This window comes from Halichoerus grypus, chromosome 3 (assembly GCF_964656455.1).
Source record: "Halichoerus grypus chromosome 3, mHalGry1.hap1.1, whole genome shotgun sequence".
NCBI lineage: Eukaryota > Metazoa > Chordata > Mammalia > Carnivora > Phocidae > Halichoerus > Halichoerus grypus.
Genome location: NC_135714.1, coordinates 140,230,548 through 140,251,707, shown reverse-complemented (window position 1 = coordinate 140,251,707; position 21,160 = coordinate 140,230,548). Strand labels below are relative to the sequence as shown.

At 38.0% G+C, this 21,160-nt stretch overlaps 1 protein-coding gene and 1 pseudogene across 2 annotated transcripts; one reads left to right on the top strand and one right to left on the bottom strand.

The window, feature by feature from the left end:
- The first annotated feature begins 1,454 nt into the window (after positions 1 to 1,454).
- On the top strand, positions 1,455 to 3,994 carry TKTL2 (transketolase like 2). Of its 2 annotated transcripts, XM_078068216.1 has the most exons (2): positions 1,455 to 1,681; positions 1,796 to 3,994. In XM_078068216.1, exons 1-2 carry the CDS (start codon positions 1,458 to 1,460, stop codon positions 3,333 to 3,335), a joined length of 1,764 nt encoding a protein of 587 aa, XP_077924342.1. In that variant the 5' UTR covers positions 1,455 to 1,457; the 3' UTR covers positions 3,336 to 3,994. The 2 variants fall into 2 exon arrangements, with proteins under 2 accessions (XP_077924342.1, XP_035950601.1); XM_036094708.2 differs by having other exon boundaries at positions 1,458 to 3,994.
- A 5,395-nt stretch (positions 3,995 to 9,389) lies between these two features.
- Positions 9,390 to 14,499, bottom strand: LOC118537352 (uncharacterized protein C3orf38 pseudogene; annotated as a pseudogene).
- Between the last annotated feature and the right edge of the window lie 6,661 nt (positions 14,500 to 21,160).

The following is a 21,160-nucleotide window of genomic DNA, read 5'->3' as shown; positions in this document are numbered from 1 at the left end:
CATACCATGATGGTTTACTCTAATATGTATCCTTAAAAATTAAAATGGTAGAATTAGCTTAAGTGGCAAATAATATTTAACATATTTTTCTGAGATAGAATGTAAGAGAATATGAAAAGTAACAAGACCACACTGACTTAGTTGTTTACAGCCTGATTGAATATCGAAATGATTTAGGGAGCTTTTAAAGTTAGTGATACCTATACCCATCACCCAGAAATTCTGATTTAATTTGTTTGAAATGCAGGCTGGACGTGAAAATTTTACAAAAATCCCCAGATGATTCTAAACTACAGCCAATATTAAGAACCACCAGTATTAAGTCTAACTGCCATTTATCTGTTCTTAACTTCGACTAATTAGAATCAACAGGTGCATTGAAAAATACATAGCTTCCCAGACTCTACTCCCATAAATTCAAATTACTCATTTTAGGGTAGAACCTAAGCATTATTTTGTTGTTGTGGTGGTTCCCGATGTCATGATTTTGATGTCAAGTCAATGTTAAGTACTATTGCTCAAGAATCAAGATGCTTACCATCACAACATGAAAAAGAACATACTGTCGTTTTTTTGTTTTTCTGAAGACACGCAATGACCCTTACCTGCTAGAAGAGCTCAATGTCACAAATTTAGTTCTATAACTAGTGTAGGTAAACTAGCTTTGTATTAAAAATTACTCATAGTAACAGTTACAGAATTTTAGGGTCTACTGGGGAAATTCAGTGCTTTTAGATTTGTTCTTCCGGCAAGTTTTGGTCAAATGAGGCATTGTACTTCTATCTGTGATCCAGAGCCAGAATTCTCAGTTGCTCTGAGAAAGTCTTTGTTGGCATAGTGTTGCCATATTGGTTAGACTGAACGTGACTTTGGCTCATTTCTATTAATGCTCATTTCTATTAAGGCTTTCTTTGTACTCTTGGATACATGCTGAATGCATTAAAAGAAAAGCACAACCTCATAAATAGCTTCCTATAGTTCATGGCAATAAGAATGACTGCTTTTGAATTTATAACATGAGGAAAGGTGTAAAGAAATTTAATTATTTTTAATAATGTTGAACATGCAAGTGACAAAATTAATATAAAATAATCCATTCTCTTGGGTGCGGAAGGACACGGCAGCGCGCGGAGGGACACGGCAGCGCGCGGAAGGACACGGCGGTGCGCGGAAGGACACGGCGGCGCGCGGAGGGACACGGCAGCGCGCGGAGGGACACGGCGGCGCGCGGAAGGACACGGCGGCGCGCGGAAGGACATGGCAGCGCGCGGCAGGGGCGGAGACGCAGCGCGACCCCCGAGGCCCGAGCGTCACAACGAAGCCTCTCGAGGCGCGCCGGCCGTTGGCGGAGCTCGTTTCCCGGAGGAGGCCGGACCAGGGCGTGGTGGTCGCACGACAGAACTGTGAGGCGGTGCAGCGGCCGCTTTTGCTCTGAGGAAGCCAGCGAGAGCGCAGTCATGGCAGACGACTCCAAGCCCGATGGGAGCACGGTGCAGGTGCTGCGGGACGCGGCCAACCGCCTGCGAATCCATTCCATCAGGGCCACGTGTGCATCCAGCTCCGGCCACCCCACTTCGTGCTGCAGCGCCGCTGAGATCATGTCCGTGCTCTTCTTCCACACCATGAGGTATAAACGGACAGAGCCGGAACACCCCGACAACGACCGATTCGTCCTCTCCAAGGGCCATGCTGCTCCAATCCTCTATGCCGCTTGGGCAGAGGTGGGCAACATCCGCGAATCCGACTTGCTGAGCTTGAGGACAATTCACTGTGACTTGGAGGGACATCCCACCCCGCGGCTGTCGTTTGTTGATGTGGCAACAGGGTCACTCGGGCAAGGATTAGGTGCCGCGTGTGGAATGGCGTACACCGGCAAGTACTTTGACAAGGCCAGCTACCGGGTGTTCTGCCTCATGGGGGATGGCGAGTCCTCAGAAGGCTCTGTCTGGGAGGCTCTGGCCTTTGCTTCTCGCTACAGCCTGGACAATCTGGTGGCAGTCTTCGACGTGAACCGCTTCGGCCAGAGTGGAGTCACGCCTCTTGAGCACTGCACAGACATCTATCAGAATCGCTGCGAAGCCTTTGGGTGGAATACTTACTCAGTGGATGGCCATGATGTGGAGGCATTGTGCCAAGCGTTTTGGCAAGCGGCTCAAGTGAAGAACAAGCCCACTGCCATAGTTGCGAAGACCTTCAAGGGCCGAGGTATTCCAAATATTGAGAATGCAGAAAATTGGCATGGAAAGCCAATGCCGAAAGAAAGAGTAGATGCCATCATCAAATTAATTGAGAGTCAGATACAGACCAACAGGAATCTCACACCAAAACCTCCCATTGAAGACTCACCTCAGATCAGCATCAGGAATATGAAAATGACCTGTCTGCCTGATTATGTAGTTGGAGACAGGATAGCTACTAGGAAAGCATTTGGTTTGGCTTTGGCTAAACTGGGCCACGCAAATGAAAGAGTTATTGTCTTGGTCGGTGACACAAAGAACTCCACCTTTTCCGAGATATTCCACGAAGAACACCCTGAGCGTTTTATTGAGTGTTTTATTGCTCAGCAAAACATGGTGAGTGTGGCACTAGGCTGTGCCACACGCGGCCGAACCATTGCTTTTGTTAGTACCTTTGCTGCCTTTTTGACCCGAGCATTCGATCAGATACGGATGGGAGCCATATCTCAAGCCAATATCAATTTTATTGGTTCCCACTGTGGGGTATTCAGCGGTGAAGATGGACCCTCCCAGATGGCCCTGGAGGACCTAGCCATGTTCCGAAGCATTCCCAATTGTACTGTTTTCTATCCCAGTGATGCTATCTCAACAGAGTATGCTGTTTATCTGGCTGCCAATACCAAAGGGATGTGCTTCATTCGGACCAGCCAACCAGAAACTGCAGTTATTTATACCCCACAAGAAAATTTTGAGATTGGACGGGCCAAGGTCATCCGCCAGAGTGTCAATGACAAAGTCACAGTTATTGGAGCTGGAGTTACTCTGCATGAAGCCTTAGCAGCTGCTGACAGTCTTTCTCAACAAGGTATTTCTATCCGTGTCATTGACCCATTTACCATTAAACCCCTGGATGCTGCCAACATCATCTCCAATGCAAAAGCTACAGGCGGTCAGGTTATCACAGTGGAGGATCACTACCGGGAAGGTGGCATTGGAGAAGCTGTGTGTGCGGCCGTCTCTGGGGAGCTTGACATCCTTGTTCATCAGCTGGCAGTGTCAGAAGCGCCTCAATGTGGGAAACCTAGTGAATTGCTGGATAAATTTGGAATCAGTGCCAGACACATCACAGCAGCTGTGAAAGATATTTTAATGAACTAAAACAGTTGATTTCTTAGAGTTAGTCTGTTATCTGGCTTTGGTCTTAAAACACTGGCATCTTTATATTACTACATTCATGGTTGTTACTAAGCCATCATTTAGATCTATACCATTGTGCTTTTTTTTAAAGGAGACATTGAACACCTTTCTTCATTCCTAATTCAAAATTTCAAGTTAACTACCTTTCTGTTAAACTGTGACTCTGTATACAGATGTCACTCTCATTTTTTTAATGAAAGTAGGTTATAACATTTCAAGTAACAAAATAACAAAACAGCCACCTAATACAAAGTTTTCTGTAAGACTACAAATAACTGGATTGGGAATCAGCATAGAGATAACAGGTTCCTAAATGTGTGTAATTTCCTTAAAAGTTAAAAAAAAATGTGAATTTAATTGTATACTTCAGTAGGCCAGGTTTTGAAGCAAGTTCGAGCTTTCATGTAATGCTGTCCTACCTGCAGCTTCCTGGATAATGTTTGACTGCAATTGCCTTGAAATTTCCTCTGATGTCTGTCTCATCTCTCCTCTGCGGTTTAGAAGCTGTAGAGCAGCAGTAAGGGCTCTTATGATGTACTGTACTGCTTGAGGTGACTGTTCCATAAAGAGATGAAAGCATAACTAGTTCTAGTCTGCATGCTACACTGTCTTGTGAGTTTTCAGAAATGTTTCATTTTCTCAGTGACCAAAACATTGCTAATCTGATTATATTCATCTAAGGATACTAACATCGATGTAATAAAGCATTTAAAAACCAACAGCTTTATTTAGTTTGTTCCATGGATGTGTGATTTCGTTTCTCTTTGATAGTCTATCTAGACCACAAGCAGAAAGAGGCATGTCCCCCCAACAGAAATTCTGGAAAAAGGTCGAGGCTGGAGGTAAATTACTAGAGAAAAATGTGTGGGCTGAAAAGCCATCTCTTAAACAGACTCCTTACTTTTAGTTGTGAGAGCATAAATTATTTGGCTGGAATACAAGAAAAAAAGTAACAGGTAAATTAAAGGTAGACCTGAGGTCCAAAACTAAATTTAAAATTACTCTGGTATATCAGGGGCCCCTGGGTGGCTCAGTCAGTTAAGCATCCTACTCTTGATTTTGGGTCCAGTCAAGATCTCAGGGTTGAGATCCAGCCGGCCTCAGGGCTCTGCACTCAGCAGGAAGTCTGCTTGAGATTCTCTCGTCTCCTTCTGCTTCCCACACCCTCACACTTTCTCTCTCTCTCTCTCTAAAATAAGTAGATCTTTAAAATTACTCTGGTATAGCAAGTAATTAGTTTTGTATTTTTATTGCTTTCATTAAGTGCCCTCATTAAGTTCTTTGGAGGCATAACAAATTCGTCTCAGGAATTGTTCTAGAAGGTATGGTAGAGACCAAAAAACACTAACCTGGGAATAAGAGAAATCAGGGCCTGCTCATTCTACTAGTGCCTTTTTTCTTTGAGCTGGTTCTGGTTTCTTCTTTTGAAAATTGATCATGGTAATTGCTCTGTTTATTTCATAAGATATAAAAATTATTTTGTAAAAATAGAAACAGTTGCTATAGGATCACTGTAGAAATTCAGAACTACAAATAAGAAAAAAATTACCTCACTTACAAAAAAAATCCATTTAATTGTACTTCTAGCACACAATCTATAACTGCAGATCTTCCATATAGTCATTCCCATCTAGTGACATCAATCAAATATTACATATATCTATGAGTGGAGTGCTACTGAATAATAATCTCTATCCTTAAATTTTTCAAAGCTTAGAGTTAATACTGATTCAGATGCAGAGTAAAATAAATTACTAATGTAAAATTACTTGTCATAATTTGAACATACAGAGAAAGAGCTTCAGCTTTTATGGCTTAGACATGACTATGGGGTGCAAAATTATGTTACCAACTATACATGCATAAACACACCTTTAGTAATGACAATAGACTGGGTTTTTTTGTGGGTTGGTTTGTTTGTTTTCTTATAATGACTAATGGGATCTCAGAGACCACCAGAAATTTTTTTTTGTAGGAAGGCAGGGAAGCCTTTATGAATCTTTCCTGCGAAGGTTCTGTCTCATGAGGCATCAATCAGTGGCTATCAGCTCTAGAGAGAAGATATAGGACATGAAACTCTTTATCTCATGTCTACAGTTTTTCAGATAAGATGGAATCAAATCCAGTTTTGTTATAATGAATGTTTTCTAGCCTTCAATCTGTCCTGAGATCATTTTAAGTCTCCATGGAAATCTTAGTAGATAATCATCCTAAATGATGCTAACCCTTAACTGCTAAAGCTTGTGAAGATGGCTGTTTTGATTTTGACAAACACCATGATCATTGCTTTAACTCTGGTCTTCTATTCCTTCATTTGCTTAAAAAAGGTCTTTTTTTTTTTAAAGATATTATTTATTTATTTGACAGAGAGAGAAAGAGCACAAGCAGGGGGAGCAGGAGAGGGAGATGCAAGCTCCCTGCTTGTTGAGCGGGGATCCCATCGTGCGGCTCGATCCCAGGACCCTGGGATCATGATCCGAGCCAAAGGCAGACGCTTCCCAGGCACTCCAGAAAAAAAGTGTTTTAGGTTATCAAGAGAGCCCCGTACCGTTCCGGGGACAGCTAGGACTCTCAGCGGCTGCCTTGCTTATGGCTGTGCTGGCAAAGGCTGCCAGGCACTTACCCGAGAGTGACACTGTCCCTTCAGGTGGCTTTCAGGTCGTTCTCTGACTTCTGTGACTCTGACAGATAGTAAAAGAAGAAATCAGGAGGTTAATTTTTTATTTTACTTTATTTAAATACATCGATGGCTTTTAAGCACCTGGGAGTTCAATTGAGGGTCCTGTTTGGGGGAAAAAATTGTTTTTTAAAGAAAAAAATGAAAGGCTTGATGTTTCTGATTTTTAAGTTATAAGACAATACTATGAGATACTGACTGATATTTAGTTATCAGCAAGTTTACTGGACTGTACAGGAATTACTACATTTTCCAGGGCCCAATCAGAGAGGGTCTGGTTTGGGGGGTTGAGAAGTATTGGTGGCCATTACTATCAGGACATATAAGGGAGGTCCTAGAACATTGTTGTGTTGGGAGGGAAGCTGTTCTAATAACTGAAAATGAGGGGCGCCTGGGTGGCTCAGTCGGTTAAGCATCTGACTCTAGATTTTGGCTCAGGTCATGATCGCAGGGGTCATGAGATGGAGCCCCATGTTGGGCTCTGCACTCAGCGGGGAGTCTACTTCCTCCCTTTCTCTCCCTCTGCTCCTCCCCTCTCTCGTGCATTCTCTCTCTCTCAGATAAATTAATTTAAAAAAATAACTGAAAATGACTGAAAGTGTTATGAAATTTGTTAGAGACATTAAAGGTGCTTATATATAGTGGAAAGAGAAAGGGAGTTTCAAAAGAATACAGATGATAATTAATGAAAAAATTAAAACCATTTTATGATTATAGACACAAGAGTTGAGTCACCTCAAACCAGTTATGAGAAGAAGAAACATAATTCTTAATATTTTATATATATTTAATATAATATTGAATTTTTTGTATCAAGCATATTAAATAAAAAGGATTTATGAAGAAATTAAAATTTTATTTTTGTTTTCCTCTATCCCTTTAAAAAGTATTGAATGCAGGTAAATTTACTGTGGCTCTGAGTGGAAAGTTGGGCAGATCCCATGACATCCCTGTTCACACTTAAGTAATAATCCTATAATTCTTTTCTTTTTAAAATTTAAATTCAATTTAATTAACATATGGTATAGTATTAGTTTCAGGAGTAGAATTTAGTGATTCATCAGTTGCATACATACCCAGTACTCATAACATCACGTGCCTTCTTAATGCCCATCACCCAGTTATCCCATTCCCCCACCCAGCTCCCCTCCAGCAACCCTCAGTTTGTCTCTTATGGTTTGTCTCCCTCTCTGTTTTCATCTGATCTTATTTTTCCTTCCCTTCCTGTAGTTATTTTAAATCATTAAAATCCAATCCGGATTCAGTGGGTTAAAATATATTCAGCTTAACTCAGTTTTCTTTTGCTTCACTTCACCCAGGCAAAGGGCTGTATTTGGCAGCTGCCCACCTTCAGGGAAGGGTATGTTGTCTTTGGTTGGTTCCCCATCCCCTTTCCCCTCTTCCTGCCTCTTCAACTTACTAACTAGAGTTTTAGTCAAGAAAAGAGGTGAGAGGAGAAGTGGCTCTTACTTGGCTGGAAGGCTGTGTTTCCAGAGTTTGAAAAGTGGTTAAAGTTGATGCAGTTTTGTACGTGTATCTTTATCTCACATGTGCAAATATTCTGAAATTTAGACAACCATATTACTATGTCATAAATTGAGATAAATGTAAGCTGTTAAACCAAAATCTAACAAATAAACAAATAAACAAGCAAAAAAGCAGTCATGCAATGTGTTGCTGTAAGCTTAATGAAGTACCCCTCTCTATTGTTAGGCGCTTTTACAAGCCCGGTGGATAAATGTTTGCTCCAAGTTGGGCATGAGTAAGAGTGAAGTTCTAAATATTTAACAGCCAGCATGGCCTGGGCACCTACTGCTAAGAATGAATGCTGATCTAATCAGAAGATACCCTGCCAGGAGGACTATACTGTAAAGTATACTGATTATCAGCTCTAGAACAGATTATATTCCAATGGGAGGAGTAGCCAGTCATTTAGTTGAGTCAGGAATATTCCATGAAGTGGAAGACACAGGACTACATAGAGCTCTAGACCCAGAGTGTTATTCCTCCAAAAGATAGACTCCTAAGTTTTCTTTTCTTATAGCAGACAGAAGGGATTTTCCTCTTTATTAAATTCTTATTTTAGGACATATCAATTTGTACTCCTCACAAAAAGCATGACATTGAAAAACAAAACAAAAAAAAAAGATGAGTTTTTTCCTTCTTCTTCCAAAATTCTTACCAGTCACCCTAGATGATCACAAACAGAGTTAAAGGTAAAAAAGTAACATGTACAACACATCATCACAATTCCCAGCTGAATTTTTTCTAAATGGCAAATTAAAATTACTGCCAGATGATGAGGAATTTAAATTTTAAAGCAACCATGTAATTAATCTGGCAATTTAACTTTGTAACTCAAACCTGGTAAAATAGCTGTGAGGTGAAAAATCCTAATAATTTAAATTTATGATGTGATGTGGGAGTATATATATATACACTAACATTATAAATTTGTGGGATTTTTTTCTCCTTCTCCTCTTCTAAGATCAATCACAAGAAAAACAGTAATTCATTTAAAAATTAGGAAATGAGCAAACCTTTTTAAAAATTTCAACAGTATGTTTCCTTTGTATGGTATTATAATAAATGCTCTATAAAACTGTTAGCTTAGGTAAGAATAAGTCTGTTTTGGAAACAGCATTTATCATTGCCCAAAATAGTTCAGAAAATGTTGTAGATGATAAGATATTTAGCTTGGACTATAGTGGATAACTTTGAAATATGTTCTTCTAATTTTAAAAAGGCGAAGTAAGGGTTTGTCCACTTGCTAAGTTATCGGACTTTGTGCATAAGAATGTTATTCAAGTTTCCTACAATGAGAACTTTGGGTTCACATTAAACATCTCTAAAGTGTGTACTTTTTTCCCACAATACTATCACAAGATGCATTTGTGAAATTATCTGGATTTAGAAGAAAGAGGAAACTTGAAAAGGCCTTAACATTATTAATCCTTTCCCACATGAAAAGTACAGATATTAGCAGAATATTCACTAAGTAAAATGAAAATATTACCTGGTTTCCAAGGCACACCAAATCTAAATCTAAAATGGGATTTATTTGATGAACTGCATTCAGCTCTCAGAACGTTTGCTGCAACTCAGGTAGAAAGAGGCAAATATTCACATAATACGTTAGCCTGTGGGGAAGAAAGATATTTCAACTGAAATATGTCAATCCTCGCACCTGAAATCACTTAGAAATTACTGATGTGATATTTGGAAGAGTTTCTGTATAGAAGGTTTTTTAGACTGACATACAGTGCGTAATGCTTTAAAGGGTTGGGTAAATTCAGTTCTCTTTTGTTCAACAATGCCTCCTTTACACCACATAAAGCTTAATCTCCAGTTCCACTACCCAATGCCTGCCTTCCATTAAGTCTTACTTTGTTGGAACCACAAAAGTAATTATGTTATAAAAGGCCTCTAGATCACTAGTTCAAATGTAATAGCTGTTTTCATTAATGTTCCAGGAGCAGGGGAAACCTCTCCAATAATTCTCAGGTTGATAAATTTAATTTTCTAACTATTCTCCACAAAAGGGCAACAGATGAGTCCAAAAATATTTGTTCAAAAATACCCAAACATGTGTTCCCTCAATGGGCAATTCCAGCAACTCCAGCCATAACTAGACCATGGGGAGAAGAAGCACACTGCAGTCCACAGGAATCTAGATTGAGACTGAGAAGGAATATTCTTTCACTAGCGATAGCAGACGAAGGCTCACAATTTCTGCTCCATGATGGTCTCACATTTAGTTCAGATGTGCTGTAATAAAACCTAAGCTTGACATCATGTCAGAAGTGCTGTGACTCCATTCATCTTGAGAGGGTCCTAGAAAAGCATTGACATGAATTTATTTTTATTGGTTATATAAATCAGGGGTGGGCGCCTGGGTGGCTCAGTTGGTTAGACGACTGCCTTCGGCTCAGGTCATGATCCTGGAGTCCCTGGATCGAGTCCCGCATCGGGCTCCCTGCTCGGTGGGGAGTCTGCTTCTCCCTCTGACCCTCCCCCCTCTCATGTGCTCTCTCTCTCATTCTCTCTCTCTCAAATTAAAAAAAAAAAAAAAAAAAATCTAAAAAAAAAAAAAATGTTAAATCAGGGGTAACTGCTTTGTCATTTGGCTGTACATATATGTTCACCTTTATCATATATTGTCAAATATTTTTCCATAAACAGTATTCTGTATTTTTGTTCGCTAAATCTTACAACCCTCTCCACAGTGATTATACTAACTTATACTCTCACATCAGAATATGAAAGTTCAAGTTGCACCCTTTTCTCATCAACATTTGGTTCTGTCTATATTCTTTATTTTAGTCCTCTGGGAGTTTGTTGTTTAAGTGGTATTGCATGATGGTTTTAATTTGCATCTTCTGAATAACGAATGAAGTTGAGCGTCTTCATATGTTTATTGGTCATGTGAAAATATTTGTTCAAGTTCTTTGCCTTTTTGGTTGTTTGCCTTTATGTTGTTGACTTTTATGGGTACTTTGTATGTTTGTATACACACATTTATTGGGTATATGTATTTCAAATATCTTCTCTCACTTTTTGGGCTGTGATTTCACTCCATCAAGAGTTTCTTTGGATGAACAGAAGTGTTCATTTTAATGTAGTCCTATTTATCATTGTTTTCCCTCTCTAGTTAGTACTTTTTGTGCTGTGTTTTAAAAATCTTTGCCTTCCCTAAGGCTATTGAAGGTATCCTCTGTGTTTTCTTTTGCAAACTTTATATTTTTATCTTCCACATATAGATCCACAATTCATCTAGAAATGATTATTGTGTGTGGTGTGAGGTTGGGGGTCAAGATACAATTTTTGACACAACTGCACAGCACCATGAAAAAAAACAAACCAAAAAAAACCCTAAAACATCCTTCCTTCACTGCACTGGAGTGTTACCTTTCTCATGTATCAGGTGACTATACATGCACAGGTTTGTTTCTATCCCAATGGTCTGTTTGTTTATTCTTGTGCCCATGCTACATTGTCTTAATTATCATCGCTTTTTCATAAGTCCTAATATTTAGTAATTTAAATCCTCCATTTCCTTCACTTTTTATTTTCAAGATTGCCTTGGCTATTGTTGATCCTTTGGATTTCCATATAAATTTTAGAAATAGACGGTCAATTTCCACAAAAATTCAATTGCATGTTGATGCACTTACATCTGGATTATGCTTGCTTTTAATATTTCATTTAAAAATATTACATTATTAAAAGATCTTTAGGAAGTTAAACTAAAGAGATCTCAATAATTTTAGCAAGTTAAGGTCATATTCTTCAAACTGTGATAGATGGACCTTGCAGGAGTGGGTCTTCAAGTATTTCCAAGTGGTCTGTAAGCATGGGAAGATTTTAAGTGAATCTGTTTCCAAATCCTTAAATCCATGTTTTTGTTCCTAACATTTATCTGCCTGAGAATACTCCTGTGATTCTTTTCCATTATCTTCTTTCATAATTGCCCCCTTACCATTTTTCAAAAGAAAGCCATACTTTCACCAATCTTACTGTTATCATCCGTTGCCAGTTGTGAAATCTTCAGGGTGCCAAACAAAGAAACATTTCAAAATATTGATTCTGGCAAAGCCTTCTTTAACACAGTCACCATGAACCAGTAGTAGATCATTATGTCTTTCTTTGCCTTACTGCTGCTAATTTTGGTAAGGGTAGAACCTGGAATTAGAAAGTACTTTAACCCATATAAGTATGTTCTGAATTCAAGATATATTGTGTATCGGAGTAGTGGCAGTTATGACATTTTTGTTTAGTAAGTTCTTCCCTCCTGTCCCTCAACTATTGTCAAAGCATTGTTGCTTAGAGTTTCAGGAGAACAAAGCAAAGAACAACAGTAAGAAATACTGAAGATGGTAGCACTTTATTGCATCCAGTTTCTTAGTCCTGACAAGTATCTATGCCTTATCCATCTATGAATTTCAGAAATGGAATATTTAAGATTTATGAAAAGCATTTTCAGTACCCTCATTAAAAAGAAAGTAAAGACTCTCATTCATTAGTGTCTACAGCATGAAATTATACTTGGCATGATTTCAAGGCAAAGGAAGTTAAAGTTCCATGTTTATTTCTGATAGACCAATAGACCGTTTAATTTTGGGGTTCTTTGTTTAGATTCGTAGGAAACATGTTTTCCTTTATGTGTACCAGATTCGTGGGTAATGCATAGACATGTGCATGATTTCATTTGGGTGTGAGACTCCTGCTTGTTGTTGCTGATAGACTGTTTCTCTGCTTTTTGATCCTTGATGTTCCTGGTTATCTCTGATGGTGTATGTTGTTACCTTGAACTTACTAGATTTAGATTAACCTAACTTTAGTATAATGTGGAGTCTACTGTATAAATGGCAGAGTTAAAAGACAAACATTAATATACCTGTTGTACCTTCTGTTTACTTTTGGTCCAATACCTTCTCTTATTTTTGATGCTAGTTTCCACAAATTATATCAAAACTGCTCTCTTAATAACAGAACATATGAAATGCAGGTCCAGGGCAAAATATCCCCCTATTGCAATCTAGGACAGGGTAGGGCAGGGTTCCCTGAACTTTAGAGAACTCGCTTCATTAGTCAGAATTCACTTATTCCTTTCAGATTTGATATGTCATTTATAACTCCACTAGATATATTAAAAATATGATATAACAATTTTATTTTAAAAGGCGATATTAGTAATATGACACATTACATCTTTAAAATAATAAGAAAAGATTTTGACGTAACCTTGAATTTTCTGGGAATATGTAAGGAAAAAATTTCAAGACCACTGGTTTAGTTAATGGGGGCCCATTTGTACCAGGTAGACATAACACACTGCTTGCCTGAGGGACAAATGCAGCCCGCAAAGGTCATCCTTTTCTAGCCCAAGGTGGGAATAAATCTAAAATTTATTTTCTTAAAAATACTAACTCAAAAATGCTTTAAGATTCCAGTTAACATAATTAAGATAATTCTATAGCAAAGAGGACCAGTTCAATAATTTTAGTTTAGTAATGAAAAAAACCCTGTATCTTCTGATTCATCAACATTAAATACAAAAAAGCTTATATTTTGTTCTATTTGAGTTTGTTTTTTCTAAACTTAAATAGGTTTACTGATCGGAGAGGCTAACTTTACTCTGATGTAATGTTCACTATTACCAAAAACTAAATTTTATTCATCTTAATTGAATCATTTATGTGATAAGCTTTGTTTTAAGACTAATCATGTTTCGCAGTGTGTCGGCTTGAAGATAATTTCCAAGATCTTTAGGAAACTCAAAACCTTGGACAAATATTGACAATTCAGAGAATAGACTCCGTGGACAGGCTTCTGAGCAGACACCATTTGGACAACTTTCAGACTATATATCAGTGGACTGCATCAGGATATCTAGAAGTCAGTTTTAGTTGAGAAGTACGTGGCTCAATGTGACTACTAACCCAGGATTCAGCAGTAAACAATTAATGACCGAATGAACTGATGAAGGAAAATTTATTGTGGTTATCTGTTTGGAATATTTTTTATTTTGTTTTTACATTCTATTTTTCTGGATATATAAGGAAGCTATCCCTTAAGCTATCTAAACAACAATTTTATATATTCTACTTTTGTAAATGAAACATTTAAAAATAATAACTGATTCTTGTGGTCCCATTTTCCCCAGAATTGAACAACTCTTACTACATCTCTGAATTGTTCATGGCAAGTTATTTTGTGGTAATTATTTCATTAAGAAACTGTCCTTCTTACCAAGTTATAATTGGTTATATTGTGCAACCAAAGCTTTGCCCTGGGGTGTCTTATTGGAGAATGGTATTCATCAAATCATTTGTGACAAGCCATTTTAAGGAACAAATACTGAGGCACTTGTGGGGTTCATGCCTACAAAGTCCTCCCAGGAAAACTGGCCTGGTGTAGGTGGTAAGGAAGTTAAGGAAACTTAATAAATTCAGAGTCCTTGAGAAAAGAAGAATTCATCCCAGTTTTTAGATACCATGGTGAAAACTAGCAGAGAGAGTTTTTTGGACTTGGATTCCCAGTCTCAGGATAACAAATATTAGAGGTTTCTTAAACACATGGAAACTTCAGACTATTGTCTCTCATCTAGTTTGCATGTAGCTCTTATCCTGCTCTCTCTTTTCTACTTTCCTCTACACTCACCACTACCAAAATACCTGAAATTATACAGTAAAGGCATGGTCTCTACAGTACGCATACTTAATTATGCAGGCATCACACTTTTAGTTCCTGTGATGATGACTTCTCTTTGTTGTTCATGAAAGTAGTTCATGAGTTTCCAGTCAAGACTGACTCTTCAGTTTTTCTTTTGCCAGGTCTCACAAAGACCAGATCCTTCTCCATCACTGTTGCCCAATACAGTGTCATTACAGATTGACTAGCGATACTCTTGACCAAGACTTTCTCTGCATTCTGCTCTCCCGGCATTTTCCCCTAATTTTGACATTGTTTCCCCTTGTCAAGACTTTCTTGTAACTTTGTTTCATTGTTTCCACCGCTTCTCATGATCTCAGGGACCCTACTCCATTAACTACCCTTTCTTTTTTCTGAAATTTTTAAGAAAGCTGATGCACTGAGTAACAAGAGGAAGGTGGAAGCCAAATTACAGTAGGTGAGGATGGAGTTACTGGTGAGAAAATTAAGGCAGTGATATAAGACTTTTGAGAATTTTTACCACTAATAGTACAGTGCTTAAAAAACTAACAGGTTTATGGGGTGCCTGGATGGCTCAGTGGGTTAAGCATCCAACTCTTGATCTCAGCTCAGGTCTTGATCTCAGGGTGGCGAGTTCAAGCTCCGCATTGGGCTCCACGCTGGGTGTGGAACTTACTTAAAATAAATAAATAAATAACAGGTTTATGAGGGTTTTTTTTTAAGATTTTATTTATTTATTTGAGAGAGAGAGAGAGAATGGGGGGCGGGGAAGAGGGAGAAGCAGACTACCTGCTGAGCAGAGATCCTGATTTGGGGCTCCATCCTAGGATCCAGAGATTATGACCTGAGCAGAATGCAGACATTCAACCGACTGAGCCACCCAGGTGCCCCCAGATTTATGAATTTTTAAGACTAGTGGAAACAGAGGTAGGTATAGGTCAGGCTTAGAAATCAAAGGAAAAAGAACACTATGAATTTTTAAAGATGAAGGCAGAAATATAGTAAGCCCAAAGCACTGAAGGAAAGAGTGGCTTTGAATTAAGAAGAAAGAAAGGATGAGCTTCATAGAAGCTTTGAGGTAGTGAGGAGAGAAGTGATAATGACATTTGAATGTAAAGAAGAATGCAGAAGATAGGAGGTAGCATCCATCTCAGGTATTCAAGAGGTCAGGTTATCCACTCACAGTCTGTGACACACTGTATAGATTTGTTCATGAACTATAGAATTTCCTAATCACAATTCTAAGAACAAAAAATGTCACCTATTCCCATAATATCAGTGACCTTCATTCTAGCCCCTTCTAGCTTTGCCCCTATTAGTATATCTTGAAAATTCATTTCTTTCCTCATAAAACGAATGGATTATAGTTATTGATGCTGGCTTGCATTTACGTTTCTCTTTAAAACTTCGATTTAGTTTAGCCACATCCAATATTTCTGAAGTCTATTTCACTACCATCCATGTATTCAGTGGAAGAAAGGACACTGCTCTAAGTACTGTCTTCATCCTGAAAACCTTCCACTGAAAGCTTTCCTTTCATTATTGTCTTTTTGATCTTAAGTGCACTTTCCAAGCATTCATAAGACTGACTCACGTCATTTTCCATTTTTAAAGAATTATTTGAATTGGATTTTATAATATATTTCCCAATCATTTAGAATTTCTGCTTCTTCTGTATTTGTGTCCTTCAACCTGGCCACATATTGTGGAATTGAAACATGAAATACATCAATTAATCAATAGACTTGGGAATGTCTTTAACCTTAAGAGTACAATAGAAAGACATTTTATGAATAGCACTGATGCCTATTCCTAAGAATTTGGCTAAATGATACACTGATTTCTGAGCCCTCAATTCTCATGCCTTTTAGAGTCTTTTGCTTTATCATTTCCTTTCCATTACTGCATCTCCCTGTCTACTTTAGAATTTTTCTTTATCTTCATTTATGTCTACATTCTGTAATCGTTGAATGAATGTAGACTACGCAGAAGATACCCTGATAGGCTTTGGAGAAACAAATTTTTAAAAAGGGTTGGGACACTGATAGAGATTCCTCCTCAATGGGAAAGATAGACCTATAAGTAATATTCACAAACACAGGCACATATTACATTGAAAAATATGAAATCGCTACTTTTGTAGGGCAAAATTATTCAAATATTAGCAGTTTCATGTCATTTAATCTAATACTATAACACGTTCTTACAGCATTGCTGTAAGTATTGTGAAAAATGACAGGTGTTCGGTGTTCGGCAGTGAAGAGACTGGGAAAGGAAATGCTAATATTGGATAAGGAGGAAAGAATATTCCAGGCAAAGGGAAAACCTTTTAGACTTGAAAGTTATCAAGTAACATGACATAATCTAGGAAGCTCAAGAAACCTGTTGCTGAGAGATCTTAATAGCCAGACTATCTGGCTTCAGATTCCACTCCATCACTGACTTGCTGTGAGACCATAGCTATTAACTCCTCTGTCTCTCAGTTATTTCACCTGGACCAACTTCTTGTGCTTGTTGGAAAATTAAATGAGTTGAATGGATAAGGCTCTCAGAACAGTGTCCAGCAAAAGGTAAGTATTATGTTAGTGTCAGCTGTTATTGCTGAAGGATAAAGATTGAAGTGTCCTGAACTTTTTTAAAAGAGATATTATTTATTTATTTGACACACACACACACAGAGAGAGAGAGAGAGAGAGCACAAGCAGGGGGAGCGGGAGAGGGAGAAGCAAGCCTCCTCCCCCGAGCAGGGAGCCGGATGCCGGGGCTGGATCCCAACATCCTGGGATCATAAACTGAGCAGACGCTTAACCGCTTAACTGACTGAACCACCCAGGCGCCCCTGAAGAGTCCTGAACTTCTTGACTTGCGTTTCTGAATAAGATCCGTCCCCCCCCTTTCTAAGCTCTCCTTTCGGAAAGGGTCTGATGGCATCATCTCCTGACTCAACCCGCCACAACTTTGCTCCATCAATTTTCTCTCTTTCCAGTGCCTTCAGTCCTTTCCTAAGTGTATCAAAACTCTCTTCTTCATGGAGAAGACCTCATACTGACTTCAGCTGGAGGTGAGCTGACAGTGTTCCACAATTTTCAAATCTGAGTGCTTGGCAGTGGCCACAGACCCACCCACAGTGCAGAATTGCAAGCCTGAAGCCATGTGTGTGACTGACTCACTTTGTAGCCACAACATTTTACTCACCACACTGGCTTCAGATCATGTTGGGAATTTTTCAACATTGAAATTGGCCTTATATCATCACTACAGCTTCAGTTTTTTAAAGTCTTTCTATTTTTAGATTTTAAAATTACAAAAGATAATGCAAACTTGTTTTAATGAGAAAATGATATAGAGTTTTATCAGTAAAAAATTAATGATCTCATATTTCCCAACCCATCTCAGATCTTATCCCCTGTGTTAACGAAGGTTAACAGCCCCACCTGTGTATGTATATGTATATCCTACCATTCCTTTCAGCCTCTTCTCCTTGCCCAGACAAATGGCTTTTCCCAGGATATCCTTTTTTTTGAGAGAGAGAGACAGAAAGAGAGAGAGAGAGAGAGAGCACACGCACACATGCATGACAGGGGAGGGGCAGAGGGAGAGAGAGAATCCTAAGCAGGCTCTGCACTCAGCGTGGAGCCTGTCACAGGGCTGGATCTCACAAACCTGGGGTCATGACCTGAGCCAAAATCAAAGTCTGATGCCCAACTGACTGAGCCACGGGCACCCCCCCCAGAATATTCTTATTTGGATGTATAGCACATGTAAATTTTTAAATTTTGTTTTGTTTAAAATGGAACCATTTTTTACCTATTACACTCAATTTTTTTTTTTTTTTTTTTACTTACAGTATACTTTAAAATCTCTTCAGGTCAGTGGAAACAGATATATTTTTTCATCTTCAAGGCATGGTTATAACATAATTTATTCAGCATTTCCCAGTTGGTAGACATTCTGATCTACTATGCTACAAAACAAAGCAGCTTTGTATATATACCTTTTAATATAAAGGTATTGCTTTTTTTTTTTTATTTCTGGAGATGAGATTAAAAAAAACAATGGGGCTTTTGAGTCAAAAGGTGTATGTCTTTTTACAGCAACAGCTATTGTCCGATAACTTTCCAAAACAATTTTAGCCAGTCACCCTCTTGTTTTTCTCAAACATTGTCAGCAAGGAATGATTTCACTTTTAATTTTTGCCAATCTGATGAGTTAAAAACAGCTTCTTGCTAGTGGTTTTATTTTGTATTTTCCTTACTACTAGCGACATTGAAGATCGTTTTATATGCTTGCTAATGTTTGAATTTCATCTGTGAATCATCTATTTATGTTTTTTGCTTCTCACATCCTTCATCTATTTGTTTTATTAATTGAGAGTTCTTGATATATTGGAAATATTAAACATTTAAATAATTTTAAAAGACAATAGAGTCAAAAAATTCTTAATGAATATGATAGTAAAAGCATTAGCAACACTGGGCACTAACTATTGTTAATGTAATAATGTGATAAAATATGTCTATTTGTTTCTTCTATGGCTTCTAGATGTGCTGTCTTATTTAAGAAGGTCTACCTTTCTCCACATCTATTGCCAAATCTATGGTTGTACAAATATTCTCCAAGGTTATCTCCACTAATTTGATGGTTTCATTTTCATATTAGACCATAATTTAGATTTTTAGAAATGTTTAAAGTGAAAGTTGAGCTTTGTTCCTTCCAATGAGTTAGAAAAATTATTGGCACTTGATTTTTTTAAAGATTCCATATTTGCAGATTACACTCCTAAAGAGAGAGATCTGTTAAAACTGAGTTAAAGCCAGTAGCAGAAATTTGAGAACTGAGTTTTCTTTAATTCAGTATATTTTTATCCCCCTAAATTTGGGGATCTTTTACTTCACTCTTTGTGTCTAACTTTATTTGAAAAAAATTCTCTGTTTTTTTGACTTCTATATGGGATCTGAAGTGAGACAAACCAAGTCTCACTTATGACAGGTACTTATTTGACTTTAGTAATTCTTAGTTTCCTCATTTCTTTGATTACCTTAATGAAATCTGTAACACAGGGTTATCATAAGAATTAAATATAATAATGCATTTAAAGAAAAAGTAATAAACTTTTAGCGATTGTGGCTATTATTAAAATTCTATTAAAAGATGTTTTTTTTTATTATCTGAGCTAGACCTGTATGCCTGATTTAGAACCAAACAAAAGAAATTATTACAAGGATAACATATAATGAACTGAAGACTATTATTGTGCTTTAATATTAAAATGTCAGCCTAATTTGTTTTTTGTCTTTGAAAATTTATTCCAAAAATAACACCATTGATTATATTTATTCATTATATTTTAGTTCTGAAAGTTGTGGATTTTGTACCACAGTTATTGACTAATTTGATGCTGAACATCATACCTAATTTTCATTTTGAACATGTCTTTATGATAGATGGGAGATAAAACCATTACATGCTTTTAAGAAATATTTTCTTGATGATCCTTCCCTCTTAAATTTCTGAGTAGTCTCTATATCAGTCATCTGAAGATATTTTCAGACTTTTTATAGAATTAGATTTTTTTAAATCCTGCAATTTCATTTGACTAGCGGCAAGAAGAACCTGGTTAATAACCTTTGATTTTTCTGCTTGAAAGTAATACATACCACCATATTCCTGTTCATTCTCCATCTCAACCACTTTAGCTAATGGATTTTTATTTCTTGCAGCACTGCTGTTCCCTTCATAGTTTGATCAAGTAGTCACATTCATTTTAACTACTGATTTTTCTTCCCCAAAAGTGAAGTATCAGCTTAAAATTGGTATGGCAGATTATAATATATATCTTTTTAGAAGAAGCTTTTTGAAATATTTTACTTATAAAGCAGGAAAAAAAATGTATATCCCCCAAGTCTTGCATGAAAAGAATATAGTATCCAGATGGAATCTCACACGTATTCTAGATTGATTTTGTTTACTGGCAAAGAAAAATTGAATGTGGCTTATTTCTGTTTTAATCAAGACTTTTTGGGGTGCCTGGGTGGCTCAGTCAGTTAAGCATCTGCCTTCGGCTCGGGTCATGATCCCAGGGTTCTGGGATCGAGTCCCATACAGAGCCCCACATTGGGCTCCCTGCTCAGTGGAGAGCCTGCTTCTCCCTCTTCCTCTATCCCTCCCCACCCCCCCCCCCGCTCCCTCCCTCTCGTGTTCTCTCTCCCTCTCACTTGCTCTTTATCTCAAATAAATAAATAAAATCTTTTTTTTTTAAAAAAGACTTTTTTAGGTGCAAATAAAAAAATAGAATTCAAACTGGCTTGAGGTAAGGGGTAATTTATTGCTTCTCCTAATTGACAAATTCAGGGTTACAGCAAGCTCATGAATTGCTGGATTCAGCACCAAATGATCTGTCTTTCCACCTCTTGGCTGCATGTAATTCCGTGGTAGCTTTCTTTTCATGAAGGTTCTGGTAGGGTGATGATCACAATGACCACCAATCGTACCATGTCTATAGTCTACCAGTTTAGGTGCCCATGCAAAAAGAAATATTTGTTTCTCAAGAATTAACGGATGTATGGCTAAATTTATTGACTTTAATTGGCCAGCTTGGATCAGGTAACATATTTTTTTAATTATGTTCAATTTGTCAACATACAGTAATGATCTCTGTTGATTCTTTTTTTTTTTAAAGATTTTATTTATTTATTTGATAGAGATAGAGAGAGGGAGAGCACAAGCAGGGGGAGTGGCAGGCAGAGGGAGAGGAAGAGGCAGGCTCCCCGCTGAGGAAGGAGCCCGACGTGGGGCTCGATCCCAGGACTCTGGGATCCTGACCTGAGCCGAAGGCAGCCGCTTAACTGACTGAGCCACGCAGGCGCCCCTGATCTCTGTGATTCTATGTGGCCAGACTCCAAACTTCGACTTCTCTGTGAAGTCTACAGGTAGG